We start from the raw sequence: 15470 nt of genomic DNA, 5'->3' as shown, positions 1-15470 counted from the left end.
ATCCTAAGTGTTCTGGAGACCAGCAGCTGGAGGCTGGAGGCCAGCATCCATACAGCAAAGGGGAAGCATCGCCGCTTCTTGGGGGAAAAGGAAGGAAGTCGTGCAAGGCCTGGAGTCATCATTTGTAAAGGGAAAGTCGGGGTGTACGTGATGCTGTGAGAAAGTTCACCGTTGATTGCACTGCTCCACAGAGCCCTCAGATAAGGCCAATCCTAATGGGCTACCTCGGCTTTAACGGTTAAGTCCAGTAAGTCCTGTTTCAAAGGTTTGTCTCTTTTTGCTTCTACCGTCAGTGCCACTGTTTTCCACTGCAGTGTTTTGACTTCCCAAACCACCTTCTCCGGAGAGAACAATGTATTGCTGAAAATGGGCAGTAGAAGCAAATGCTCTTATTACATTTGACCTATAAAGTATTCAGAGTGACTGCTAGGTGGGAATTCAAATTGAGCTTTCCCCACATAGGATCTTGTTTTGCACCTTATAAAGAGTGTACTAATTGTTAATTAGGTGTTGCTTTTATTTATACAAGCATTCCCAAAGAATTAGATTTGGATTTTGTGTTTCTTTGAGTTTGGGGATTTTTTGTTTTACAGTTATCTTATTTAGATTGACTAACATCATACTTACAATAAAAAAAGAAACAGTGGTTCAGTTCATCTTACCAGATATGTCTGGTGATGTATTCAGAGTCTGATGGACTGCTTTGCTTTTATGTAGTTTGGAAGTGATAATGAAGTTTATTATACCCCATATGAAATGACCTTGTCCTTTTCACTGGGGACATTATCTTACATTTTAGAAAAAGAAGCACCAAAAGAGTGAACAACAAGACAAGTACATTTGATTCCCCTCATACACCTCCATCTGTTTGTGCTACGCTTTCCTTAAAAATATAAACATAGGGCCTCCCTGGTGGCGCAGTGGTTGAGAGTCCGCCTGCCGATGCAGGGGATACGGGTTCGTGCCCTGGTCTGGGAGGATCCCATATGCCGCGGAGCGGCTGGGCCCGTGAGCCATGGCCGCTGGGCCTGCGCATCCGGAGCCTGTGCTCCGCAACGGGAGAGGCCACAACAGTGAGAGGCCCGCGTACCGCAAAAAGAAAAAAAATATATATATATAAACATACATTTTCTTCACACATACAAAAAGTTTCCTCTCCTGGCCAAATTTTATTTGTGGTGGTATGATTTATACTAATAACGGAAAAGAGGAAACCTTGTACTTAGAAGTTCGGTGGCCACTGTTTCCTTGTTGCAGTCAGTGGTCAAAAATTGATCCTGCCCTGAAGTTGATCTTTTTAATTAATTAATTAATTAATTAATTTTTAAATTTTTTATTAGTTTCTGCTTACTAACAAAGTGAATCAGTCATACATATACATCTGTTCCCACATCCCTTCCCTCATGCATCTCCCTCCCTCCCACCCTCCCCATCCCACCCCTCCAGGCGGTCACAAAGCACCGAGCTGATCTCCCTGTGCTCTGCGGCTGCTTCCCACTGTCTATCTACCTTACGTTTGGTAGTGTATATATGTCCATGCCTCTCTTTCGCTTTGTCACAGCCTACCCTTCCCCCTCCCCATATCCTCAAGTCCATTCTCAAGTAGGTCTGTGTCTTTATGCCCGTTTTACCCCTAGGTTCTTCGTGACATTTTTTTAAATTCCATATATATGTGTTAGCATACGGTATTTGTCTTTCTCTTTCTGACTTACTTCACTCTGTATGACAGACTCTAGGTCTATCCACCTCATTACAAATAGCTCAGTTTCGTTTCTTTTTCTGGCTGAGTAATATTCCATTGTATATATGTGCCACATCTTCTTTATCCATTCATCGGATGATGGACACTTAGGTTGTTTCTATCTCCGGGCTATTGTGAATAGAGCTGCAATGAACATTTTGGTACATGTCTCTTTTTGAATTATGGTTTTCTCAGGGTATATGCCTCGTAGTGGGATTGCTGGGTCATATGGTAGTTCTATTTTTAGTTTTCTAAGGAACCTCCATACTGTTCTCCATAGTGGCTGTACCAATTCACATTCCCACCAGCAGTGCAAGAGTGTTCCCTTTTCTCCACACCCTCTCCAGCATTTATTGTTTCTAGATTTCTTGATGATGGCGATTCTGACTGGTGTGAGATGATATCTCATTGTAGTTTTGATGTGCATTTCTCTAATGATTAATGATGTTGAGCATCCTTTCATGTGTTTGTTGGCAGTCTGTATATCTTCTTTGGAGAAATGCCTATTTAAGTCTTCTGCCCATTTTTGGATTGGGTTGTTTGTTTTTTTGCTATTGAGCTGCATGAGCTGCTTATAAATTGTGGAGATTAATCCTTTGTCAGTTGCTTCATTTGCAAATATTTTCTCCCATGCTGAGGGTTGTCTTTTGGTCTTGTTTATGGTTTCCTTTGCTGTGCAAAAGCTTTGAAGTTTCATGAGGTCCCATTTGTTTATCTTTGTTTTTATTTCCATTTCTCTAGGAGGTGGGTCCAAAAGGATCTTGCTGTGATTTATGTCATAGAGTGTTCTGCCTATGTTTTCCTCTAAGAGTTTGATAGTTTCTGGCCTTACATTTAGGTCTTTAATCCATTTTGAGCTTATTTTTGTGTATGGTGTTAGGGAATGATCTAATCTCATACTTTTACATGTCCCTGTCCAGTTTTCCCAGCACCACTTATTGAAGAGGCTGTCCTTTCTCCACTGTACATTCCTGCCTCCTTTATCAAAGATAAGTTGACCTTACGTGCATGGGTTGGTCTCTGGGCTTTCTATCCTGTTCCATTGATCTATCTTTCTGTTTTTATGCCAGTACCACACTGTCTTGATTACTGTAGCTTTGTAGTATAGTCTGAAGTCAGGGAGCCTGATTCCTCCAGCTCCGTTTTTGGTTCTCAAGATTGCTTTGGCTATTCGGGGTCTTTTGTTTTTCCAAACAAATTTTGAAATTTTTTGTTCTAGTTCTGTGAAAAATGCCAGTGGTAGTTTGATAGGGATTGCATTGAATCTGTAGATTGCTTTGGGTAGTAGAGTCATTTTCACAATATTGATTCTTCCAATCCAGAAGCATGGTATATCTCTCCATCTATTTGTATCATCTTTAATCTCTTTCATCAGTGTCTTATAATTGTCTGCATACAGGTCTTTTGTCTCCTTAGGTAGGTTTATTCCTAGATATTTTATTCTTTTTGATGCAGTGGTAAATGGGAGTGTTTTCTTGATTTCATTTTCAGATGTTTCATCATTAGTGTAGAGGAATGCCAGAGATTTCTGTGCATTAATTTTGTATCCTGCTACTTTACCAAATTCATTGATTAGCTCTAGTAGTTTTCTGGTAGCATCTTTAGGATTCTCTATGTATAGTATCATGTCATCTGCAAACAGTGACAGCTTTACTTCTTCTTTTCCGATTTGGATTCCTTTTATTTCCTTTCCTTCTCTGATTGCTGTGGCTAAAACTTCCAAAAGTAGGTTGAATAAGAGTGGTGAGAGTGGGCAACCTTGTCTTGTTCTTGATCTTAGTGGAAATGGTTTCAGTTTTCCACCATTGAGGACAATGTTGGCTGTGGGTTTGTCATATATGGCCTTGATTAGGTTGAGGAAAGTTCCCTCTATGCCTACTTTCTGCAGGGTTTTTATCATAAATGGGTGTTGAATTTTGTCAAAAGCTTTCTCTGCATCTATTGAGATGATCATATGGTTTTTCTCCTTCAATTTGTTAATATGGTGTATCACATTGATTGATTTGCGTATATTGAGTAATCCTTGCATTCCTGGAATAAACCCCACTTGATCATGGTGTATGATCCTTTTAATGTGCTGTTGGATTCTGTTTGCTAGGATTTTGTTGAGGATTTTTGCATCTATGTTCATCAGTGATATTGGCCTGTCGTTTTCTTTCTTTGGGACATCCTTGCCTGGTTTTGGTATCAAGGTGATGGTGACCTCGTAGAATGAGTTTGGGAGTGTTCCTTCCTCTGAAATTGTTTGGAAGAGTTTGAGAAGGATGGGTGTTAGCTCTTCTCTAAATGTTTGATCGAATTCGCCTGTGAAGCCATCTGGTCCTGGGCTTTTGTTTGTTGGAAGATTTTGAATCACAGTTTCAATTTCAGGGCTTGTGATTGGTCTATTCATATTTTCTATTTCTTCCTGATTCAGTCTTGGCAGGTTGTGCATTTCTAAGAATTTGTCCATTTCTTCCAGGTTGTCCATTTTATTGGCATCGAGTTGCTTGTAGTAATCTCTCATGATCTTTTGTATTTCTGCAGCGTCAGTTGTTACTTCTCCTTTTTCATTTCTAATTCTATTGATTTGAGTCTTCTCCCTTTTTTTCTTGATGAGTCTGGCTAATGGTTTGTCAATTCCTTAAGTTGATCTTTATGCACAGAATTAGTTCCTGTGAACATTGCTACTCTTTCCAGAGATTTTCTAATAACTTGGGCCAGAACTGGTTACCGAGGAGCAAGGACCTAATTCCATGCCTCCACACCCTCCCACTGCACCGCACCACACGTCTTACCTCACAAGCTCTAACCTAAATCACAGAGGCACGCGTTTCGTGGACTAACCATGACCTCCCCTGGCGGCCTCAGGGGAGTGCTCACGTCCACTGACACCTCCCTTTAGTGTGTCAGCTCGTAGCGGCAGAGCTGGGGTGGGGGAGGTTTGTGATCTGGAGCTCAGCACATGCTCGGCAACATGTTTCTCATTTCCTTAGCATTCATGGCTTCCTCTCAGGAATCTGTCGAAAAGGAATAAAAACCACCTGAGAGTCCACATTACCAGATTATGAACTTTTCCCATAGGTTTGAATTGCTTACTTACCTGTTATAAATTAACCACAGCTTCATTTGACCACCAGGTCTTAAGTCTGTTGACAGTTTTCAGCATGACCGAATTGCTCATTTTTCTTGCTTTCAGAAATTGGCTTGGTTCTCTTTAGAGTTGGTGTAAACATGCCATGTAAGAAATGATTTCCACTTAATGGTACAACAGAATTATTGCTTTCTTAGATGTATGTGTAGTAAAAGTCAATATACACGTTTATATAATTTCTTTCCTCAAAATCTTATACTTAATTTGATATTTCTAAAAGTTGCACATGTAAGTCATGTGTATAACCTGCTAAAGTACTTTAACTGTGATCTTAAAAGTGAATAAAAAATATTTAATAGAAAATCAGAATATTGGGCTTCCCTGGTGGCGCAGTGGTTGAGAGTCCACCTGCCGATGCAGGGGACGCAGGTTCGTGCCCCGGTCCGGGAAGATCCTACATGCCGCGGAGTGGCTGGGCCCGTGAGCCATGGCTGCTGAGCCTACGCGTCCGGAGCCCGTGCTCCACAACGGGAGAGGCCACAGCAGTGAGAGGCCCGCGTACCGCAAAAAAATAAAAAATAAAAAAAACTCAGAATATTTTAGTATTGCAAGAGTTCTGCAGCTCTTAATAGTTTGTAAATCCACTATCTCATTTGTAATTAACATTCTCAATTCTCTTACTCTATGCCTTTTTATAAGGGAATAGTTAAGACAACTTTCTTTGTTGAAAAGGGTATAAGGTATGACAAAGCCCTGAGATATTTCAGGAAATTGTATTTATTGAGAAACTGACCAAGAACCCACATTTTTCCCTGTTACTGTAAGAAGTCTCCAGAGAAAGATTTTCAAAGACTGTCAGTTCAGTTCTTCTCACTGGAAGAAGTCTGGCTATTTTGATCCCTAACTGAATTTACATAGATCATCTACATTTGACCATTCAGAGGTACTGAAGAACATTGCTTTTGTTCTGGACCATATGATGTATTTTAAAAGTTAAAGTTGAAACATAACATATAGTGCTTCTTTGCAAATATGAGTCCAAATAAGAACAGAAATCAGTCACTGTAGAAAAACATGTAGCCCAACAGAAATCTTGACTGGGCAAGGAAGCTTCACCTACTTCACCTAGGGACGAACCCGCGTCCCCTGCATCGGCAGGCGGACTCTCAAACACTGCACCACCAGGGAAGCCCTGAAGGGAATTTTTTATCCAAAGTTTATAATGAGTGTCTACAAATCAGTGAGAAAATTACAAATGCCCAGTTTAAAACTGGGCAAAAGATAAAGACAAGTTATTCACAGAGCAAACTGTATAAATAATAAATCAACACATAAAAAAATGTTCCACCTCACTAGAAATCAGGGAAAAGCCAAATTAAACATGAGATAGTATTTTTAACTTCAAATTGGGGGGGAAAACCGGAAGAGGGAGTGTTGAGGAAGGATTTGGGAACCAGTTCTTTACATATAGTACTGAGAAGGTTGTAAATTTCAGGGAAATTTGTGAAGGAACATTTCAAAAGTTTATACATCCAGCAGTTCTACTTCTATAAATCTTTCCTAGAGATATGTGTACCTGTGTGCAAATTTATATTTACAAAAAAATATTTTCCGCTGCATTGTTGGCAATGACAAAAAATTAGAAGGAACCCAAATTCCCATCAATATGAGTGGTTAAATGACAGTAGAGCCATACTCTAGAATGCTCAGCTTCCAGTAACCAGAATAAGCTCGACCAATGTGCACTGATGTGAAAAATTTCCAAGATACATCTTAACCCCCTTCGTAGTATTCTTTGTTTTTTTTTAATTTAATTAATTTATTTTTGTCTGTGTTGGGTCTTCGTTTCTGTGCGTGGCTTTCTCTAGTTGCGGCAAGCAGGGGCCTCTCTTCATCACGGTGCGCGGGCCTCTCACTGTCACAGCCTCTCTTGGTGTGGAACACAAGCTCCAGACGCGCAGGCTCAGTAGTTGTGGCTCACGGGCCTAGTTGCTCCAAGGCATGTGGGATCTTCCCAGACCAGGGCTCGAACCCGTGTCCCCTGCATTGACAGGTGGATTCTCAACCACTGCACCACCAGGGAAGCCCCGGTAGTATTCTTCATATCTTAAAATGTGCATACCTATGACACATAAATTCCATGTCTAATTTTCTGTCCTACAAACCTACGAAAAGCTACAGACTTCTGATCAATATCCCCCAAACTATTGTCAATTGTAAGAAGTATGTCCAAAAGAAAAAAAAAAGAATCAGAAATCTGTTCAAAACCAGCAGATTTTAAAGAACTTATTATCCCCTCACCCACCTCTGTTCTGCTATAGCAACGCTGGAAGACTGCAACTAGGAAAGAGAGCAAGCCTAACTCCCACCTCAAATCTTGTCTCTCAACTACAGGGTATGACGAAGTCATTTAAAAAATATATTTAAAGGAGACTGAGCCCTTAGGTGAAAGACCCCAATAAGTTATTTCCCTAAAATAGACAGTAAATAAAGAATTTGGAATGAGTTGCAGGGGAAAGATGTGAAATCTCTTTCTTTGGGTCTTCTTAAAATTATAACATTCCCACATATGTCTGCAGTGTTTTAAATATTTTCCATTTATGTAGTAAACATTGAAAGACAGAAAGACAGAGGTTATTTCCAACTAGATGTTATCCTTTCCCCCCAATGGAACTATGCTTTCCTTTCTAGACACATGAGCTCTCCTTTTTCGAGTCTGAGATTGGAAGTTCTCATGGTTGAATTGTTAACACATTTTTCTTTATTTGGGTTGAGTTTGATCCAGCTACTCTGAAGACTATGGTTTCTTCACTAAAAATTGCTTCCATTGTAGATTTATCACCTGGTTGGCAAACACTGGATAACTTCAGGCACAAGAACATTACTCTGAACCTGGGTGTGGTCAGTGAGATAGAAACCAACATTATTTTTTCCTTCATGATATGAAATATACTCTATCTTTACTCCCAGGGTTTTGTCCAAAAAACTCATAAAACATAAATTGACTCTGACCTTCAGACTCCCATGTTCTCCTCCAATCTACACAGCAAAGTCTAAGTTCAATTACACCAAGACTGATGCCAAATTTCAAAAAACGAGAGCACCCTCCATTTCTGCTGGTGCCAGGTGTGTTGTTCCAGGTGCACAGAAGTATCTTAAAAAGTCTTAGTAAGTCTCATTCTACAATAAATAATTACTCAACAAGTTCTCTCTGGACCAGGGTATACTAAGCCAGTGTCTGCTTTCTATTGCAGGCGAAGAAGTTTGTGGTCTTTCATGGAGCTTCCGTTTACCAACCTGGAAATGGCATTCATTTTATTGGCTTTTGTTATCTTTTCCCTCTCTACTCTGGCTTCCATCTACACTGACCCGGATGAGAGGAATGAAGGTAAACAGAGAGAGCTCTTCATAAGAGTCCCCGTTTCCTTTCCCCACCCAATCATCTTTCTCTATGGTTTGATTTGGTTTAGTTTCTATTCTGTATGTGAGAATGAGTTTGTTTTGGGGTGTGCTGTGTGTGTGTGTGTGTGTATGAGAGAAAGGAGACAGAGAGACAGAGAAAGAGAGTTTTATTAAATAGCCTGAAATATCTACTCTGGCATTTTACCATTCTTTATTAAGAGAGGTTTGGAAATGGAAACGATTATTCACATGACTTTTAATCCCAGGATTTTGCAGGTCTTATGCCCTGAATTTTATATATATATATATATATATATATATACATATATATATATATATATATGTATATGTATATATATAATTTTTCTTTCACCATCCTCCCATCACTGCCCCTCATCCCTGTCCCCCATGAGAAACTTAAAATGTGCAGAAAGCACAATATCTTTCAAAGTCATTAAAGGTAATTTTCACAGGCTAAATGCAAGTTCACAAGAAACAAATTCCATTATTGTATACATATATGGTGTGTGGAGGTGTGCGTTTTTGTTCAACTATAAATAAGAAGGAAAAGAATTAAAGGTGTTTTCCTAATGAGCTCTTGTCAAAGCCCAAACTTTCAAAAAAAATGTAGAAGCGTTTAAAAAACTCAACACCACATGTTTGCTTATTGCCAATCATAACAATTATTAGCAATAATATGTAATTTAAATGGCAGTTCTTGGTATTTCACTGTAGTTCAGGTCCTACCAAATTTCACACAAAATTACTGGTGACTGACCATTTTTGAGGGCAAAAATTATATATATATATATATATATATATATATATATATATATATATATATGGCATATGCTAAGGAAATAATATATGTTTGTAGAGAATAAGATAAAATCATAAAAAGAAAACTGTGCTTCCTAAAATTGTGATACCTCTCCATCAATTTTTGGCTGTGAAAGAAGTGCTCTCTGTAAAAGACAATAGTATTCTCTGTCTTATAAACATACTACACTTAAAGAAGTAGAAAACAAGAAGCCACAGTAAACAGACATTTAATTTGTGCTGACATGAAGATTGGGAAGCATAACTGGAGTCCGTAAAGTCTTTTCCATGCTCCATATTGTTTTAGTTTAAGATGGGTTTGGCTGAAAGAAAGAGTAAGAGCAAAATTGCAGTTACTTTAACTAGAAGATAATGTCTTTCTCTCACACATAAAGGAAGCCTGGGGGTAGGAAGTTCCCTCCTGACACGACTCCCTGGTGTCCTGGACCCAGGCCACACTGTCTTGGTTCCCTCCCATCTCCTATGGCAGCTCCCATGTCCAGCACTGACCCAGTTGGCCCATCTTCCACTATCATCTATGCATGCCTGTCAGCAAGAAGAAGCAAGAGGGCACACCTCTGTCTTTTAAGAGTGCTCCCAGAACCTACACTCACCACTTCCCTTTGGCCAGAATTTAGTCCACGGACATACCGAAAGGAAAGCTGGGAAATGTAATAGTTATTCTGGGAGGCGTGTGCGGAGCAAAAACTTTGGGTTTTGTTCCTAAAGGAAGAGGGGTACAACCAGCAGTGTCTGCCAGACACGTAGACTCCTAACCATGCATTCACTACGGGGCTGGTAGTCATGAAATCGGGGAATATTTGAGCTAGAAGGAATGTTAAGAGAGCATCTGATTTACTGATGCTTAACCAGAACTGAATATCAGAAAGGCACCTCATACTTGGGGCCCATCACAAACCCAGCAAATACGCATTTCTGGGTGTCCCACCTGGCCACGTGTCTTTAAACAAGACCCCCTACCCTCCCCCCCCCATTTTTCTAGCTTTCTTCTCTGGTTAAGAAGCATTGACCAACTATTCATATTTCAGATGTGACAACAGAGACCCACAAATGTTTAGTGAGTTTCTCAGGTGCTCAGTTAATTAGCAGAAGAGCCAAAACTAGAGCACAGACTCCCCGTTGCAAGTTCCTGCCCCTTCTCTGCACCCCTGTGATTCCCCAGTTATGATCTATGGACACGGAGAATCAGAAGACTGGGCCAGTCATAGAAATTTACCTTTCCTTTACACTTCTGTATTCCGTTTTTCATAAGTTCCTTTTTCTTCTGCTCTGTTCCTCCTATATCTGAGGTCTACTTTCCAAGCTAAAGCAATTCCTCCATTTGAATACTGTTCACTAACAGAACTAGACCCAGCTGCCCAAGAATTCTCATCGAAGAACACCCTTGCGTCCCTTCGTGACCACCAGGTCGGTGCCAAGCACAATTTTGCATGAAAGTACAAAATGTATACACTTTCCTAAATGTGGTAAGACCCAGGAGTAAAACCCACCTTCATTAAAATTGCAGGGCTATTTTAATCTCCTTTCTGGCACAAGCAGAGAATTGCAGGAGCCACAAAAATAAACTTAAGAGAGGCAGATTTAATTTCACATGTGTATTTAAAATCTGATAGACTCAGCTATGGGTAATGGAGAATCTAAATCTGAATGGGACTCAGCTCCTATGTCAGGGAGCTGATTGTCTCATGGAGGATTCAGTTGTATAACCAGAGCAGACCCAGTGAATGGGCTACCAGAGTTTTCAACTAAGGAGGATGGGGTCAGAACGGAAGCTCTTCCTTGGGGGTATTGCGGTGGGCTTCACGGAAGAGGTGGCCACCCTGATGCAGGTGATATTGACAGAGTAGGGTGGGTGGGGTGCATTCCAACTAAGAAAACAGCTTAAGGAAAATTACCTGACCGAAAAAAATGAAATGTATAAGAGGAAAAATCAGCTATAGTTTGGAATGTACCGTAAGTCCAACAAGGAATTGAACAGAACTGATCATTGGCCAGAATCTTCTCAAGTCCTTCAGAGGTCAGAAGACGAACAAAGCATTTTAACAGGGAGTCTCTTAAACTTAAGAGTTGGGTGCCTCTGACCTCAGCCTCCCACGTGAGAGCAAAGGCTCTCAAGCTCTAACTTGCACATAAGTCACCTAGAGATTTTATGAAAAAGTAGACTACTGTTCAGTAGGTCTGGGTGGGACCTGAGATTCTGCATTTCTAAGAAGCTTCCAGGTGACGACCATGGTCTAGAAGACGAGCCCAGCCACAGATGTGACACTTGCAGGCCCCAGGGGGCCAAGCTCATCTGTGTGCAGCAGGGGAGGCGGGAGCTTGGCTACGTGGCTGGGCGTCCACGTTCCGTCCCGTAAGCAAGGCCCTACAGGACACGGGGCAGACCCAGAGCTGGAGGGCAGGGCCTCAGCCTCCAGCCCAGCGCAGTCTTGCCTCAGGTCCTAACGTGTCAGGAGTGGGTGGATTAAGGTTTAAGAAAATATTTTATATGTTTAGAAGAGTTGAGAGTCATTCTTATTTTTTTAGGGAAGAACTTGTATTTAATTAGATTAATTAATTAATCATTTAAGTTGAAGTATAGTTGATTTACAATGTTGTGTTAGTTTTAGGTGTACAGCACAGTGATTCATATATATATATTCTTCTTCAGATTCTTTTCCATTATAGGTTATTACAAAATATTGAGTATAGTTCCCTGTGCTATAGAGTAGGTCCTTATTGGTTACGAGAGTCCCTCTTTAAACATCAGAATATTGGAGTGTACAGTGAAGCGGAGGCAGAGTGGCTCTGCGAGCTCCTCTCTCTCCACTTTCCCATAGAGAAGCCCTGACTGGCCGCTGAGGGCGGGCCACACACACGCCCTCGCGCCCGGCGAACCCGCGCGGTCACTATCATATGACACAGGCTTTGCTGCAGTTCATCTTCCTCCCTGTGTACTTTCCGTTTGCCTTCCTGGAATTCTGCTGCATCACAGAAGCTGGAAGTTCTGATGTTCCATTGAACTCACGATGGAAAGTCTTGACTTGACCGGTCAGAGTCATGAAAGGCAGTCATAGAAATAAAGATTATTCCGCAGAAGGAGAAGGAGCTGGAAAACGACCAAAACGAAAGTGCCTTCAGTGGCATCCATTGCTAGCAAAGAAACGTCTTGACTTTTCAGAAGAGGAAGAAGAGGAAGACGAAGAGGAGGATATTGATAAGGTTCAACTTCTTGGGGCCGCTGGTCTAGAGCAAGATGGTGAAACTGAAGATGATGAATCACCAGAACAGCGAGCCCGGAGACCAATGAATGCATTTCTCTTATTTTGCAAACGTCATCGCTCTCTTGTACGTCAGGAACACCCCAGGCTTGATAACCGAGGTGCTACCAAGATACTAGCTGATTGGTGGGCTGTTCTCGATCCAAAGGAAAAGCAGAAATACACAGACATGGCCAAGGAGTATAAACATGCATTTATGAAAGCAAATCCTGGCTACAAATGGTGTGCTACCACAAACAAGCCTGTGAGATCCCCAACATCCACTGTCAATCCACGGGAGAAACTATGGGCCTTCCCATCTGACTCTTCAAGAGCCTTGCCAAGCCCCAAGAAAACAAAGCCTGAAGAAATGCCTCAGCTTAACTTTGGGATGGCCGATCCTACTCAAATGGGAGGCCTGAGCATGCTGCTTTTAGCTGGAGAACATGTTCTTGGTACACCAGAGATATCCTCTGGCACTTGCAGGCCTGATGTTTCAGAATCCTCTGAATTGCGTCAGAAGTCACCATTATCTCAGTTTGCCGAGATATCTTCAGGTACCTCCCACCCTGATGTTCTGTCAAAACAATGTCAAGCATCAGCCTTGTTTCAGTTTGCAGAGATTTGTTCGAAGACTTCACAGTTGGGCGGTGCTGAACCTGTAAAACGCTGTGGAAAGTCTGCACTCTTTCAACTGGCAGAGATGTGCCTGGCATCAGAGGGGGTGAAAATGGAAGAATCAAAGCTCATAAAAGCCAAAGAATCAGATGGCGGGAGAATTCAAGAACTGGAGAAGGGCAAGGAAGAAAGAGAAATGAAAATGGAGAAAATAGATGAAGCCAGGTTCCAGAAAGAAGCAGAATTTGAAAAATCAGCTAAGGAAAATGTAAGAGATTCTAAGGAATTAAGAAATTTTGAGGAGCTGTGAATGGATGATATAATGGGTATAAAAATGGAAGCTCCTAAAGCAATTAAAAAGGAAGAATTAGAGGAAGATCAAAAAGGTAGTCACTTCCCTGATTTTTCTTACTCTGGCAGTAGCAAGACAATAATAAGCGATGTTCCCAGTAGAAAGGATCACATGTGCCATCCTCATGGCATTAGGATCATCGAGGATCCCACAGCATTAAGCAAACCAGAAAAGCTAAAAAAGGAAAAGAAGAAAACCAAAATGGATCGACATGGAAATGATAAATCCACACCCAAGAAGACTTGCCAAAAGAGGCAGTCCTCGGAATCTGATATCGAGAGTGTCATGTACACCATTGAAGCTGTTGCAAAGGGAGACTGGGGCATCGAGAAGCTTGGAGATACCCCTCGCAAGCAGGTCCATACATCCTTGAGTGGCAAGGGAAGCATTTTGGATGCCAAGCCACCAAAGAAGAGAGTGAAATCAAGAGAGAAGAAAATGTCAAAGGAGAAATCCTCAGACACCACCAAAGAGTCAAGACCTCAAGATTTTATCAGTATTTCTGCCAGCAAGAACATTTCTGGTGAGGTCCCAGAGGGTATAAAAGCAGAACCTTTGACCCCTACGGAGGATGCATTACCACCCAGTCTATCGGGACAGGCCAAGCCTGAGGACAGTGAGTGTCACAGAAAAATAGAGACTTGTGGCTCCCGGAAATCTGAGAGGTCTTGCAAAGGTGCTCTTTATAAAACCCTGGTGTCTGAGGGTATGCTCACCTCTCTGCGAGCTAATGTTGGCAGAGGGAAACGAAGGTCAGGAAAAGGAAAGTCCTCTGATCATGAAGAGTGTTGGCATGAAGAAAGCTGGACATTTCACCAGAGTGGGACCAGTGGAAGCAAGAAGTTCAAGAAGACAAAGCCAGAGGAAGACTCTCTCCTTGGCTCAGCAAAGCTGGATGAAGAATTTGAAAAGAAATTCAACAGCCTCCCTCAGTATAGTCCTGTTACATTTGACCAGAAATGTGTACCTGTCCCAAGAAAAAAGAAGAAGACCGGACATATGTGCTCAGAACCGACCAAAACCAGCAAAGGTCCTTTCCAGTCTCAGAAAAAGAACTTATTCCACAAAATTGTCAGCAAATACAAGCACAACAAGGAGAAGCCTAATGTTCCGGAAAAAGGAAGTGGGGATAAATGGTCAAACAAGCAACTCTTCTTGGCTGCCATTCACCCTACAGAAGCCATATTTTCAGAAGACAGAAACACCACAGAGCCTGCTTATAAGGTTAAAAATGCCCCATCCATTCGCAACACTCCAGAGCCAACAACGGCGCAAGAGCCCTTGGTGGGCAGTCAAAAGAGAAAAGCCAGGAAAACCAAGATCACACACCTTGTCAGGACAGCAGATGGCCGGGTATCACCAGCAGGAGGTACTTTGGATGACAAACCAAAGGAACAACTGCAGAGGAGTCTTGTGAAGGTGACCGAGACAGGCTGCAATGACGAACGCTCACACAACCAAGAGGCCACGGAGACGTGGAGCAGCACCCCGGAGATGCCCGCCGTGTCTGCGTTCTTCAGCCTCGCTGTGCTGGCCGAAGTGGCCGCCATGGAACATGCATAGAAGTCAGAGATCAACTCCGCTCACCCATGATGGACAGCCAAAAGAAATGCCCCAGACTCCTGTACTTATTTCTTGCGCTGACCAGTGAAGCGCCCTTTACTTGTAAACCATTGTGCTTTACCTACTACCCTAGCCTTGTCTTTATTGAGAGATGCGAGTGAGTCCATGTGGTGGCATATACAGACAGCAAACAAGGGCTTGTTGCCCTACACGGCCCAGATTCACTTGAAGCAGAAGTTGGCACCCTGGGCCAGTTTGTTCTTTCAGAACCCAGAGTCTTTGAGGGTGATGTTGTCTGTCTGATAATGAGCAGAAATGGGATGATCCTAGAGCTTTGCTTTCTATTGAAGGCTTTTGATGGTAATAGGTGGTAACTTGGTAAAAGGCTGCCTTTACTGTAGCTCATCCAGCGTCTCTTTTACCAACCAGAGAGTGTGAAACTAGTTTCATATATTACCTAGTTATTCTTTCAAAACAAAAACAAACAGCAAAAAAACAAAAACTGACACACTGCACTAGTTATTATTAGATATTCTTGGTCTTTTTTGTACGTGGAGGTTTATGTTCTAAGATGGTTTATATAATAGGTTATACCTACATTTATATTGTAGAATAATATTAAAAAGCCTCTTCCAGAGACTC

At 41.7% G+C, this 15470-nt stretch overlaps 1 protein-coding gene across 1 annotated transcript; it reads left to right on the top strand.

Annotated features, from left to right (window-relative positions):
* Positions 1 to 11670: 11670 nt before the first annotated feature.
* LOC309792370 (HMG box transcription factor BBX-like) lies at positions 11671 to 14916 on the top strand (the record flags this gene model as incomplete). The annotated part of the gene is given in 3 exon segments (XM_082601953.1): positions 11671 to 13220; positions 13224 to 14815; positions 14817 to 14916. Coding segments are annotated over 3 exon segments (2817 nt in total). The 5' UTR covers positions 11671 to 12095.
* Positions 14917 to 15470: the final 554 nt, after the last annotated feature.

Source organism: Mesoplodon mirus (assembly GCF_964341445.2).
Source record: "Mesoplodon mirus genome assembly, chromosome: 2".
Taxonomy (NCBI): Eukaryota; Metazoa; Chordata; class Mammalia; order Artiodactyla; family Ziphiidae; genus Mesoplodon; species Mesoplodon mirus.
The sequence above is the reverse complement of the archived record's forward strand: the minus strand, read 5'-3'. Positions and strand labels throughout refer to the sequence as shown.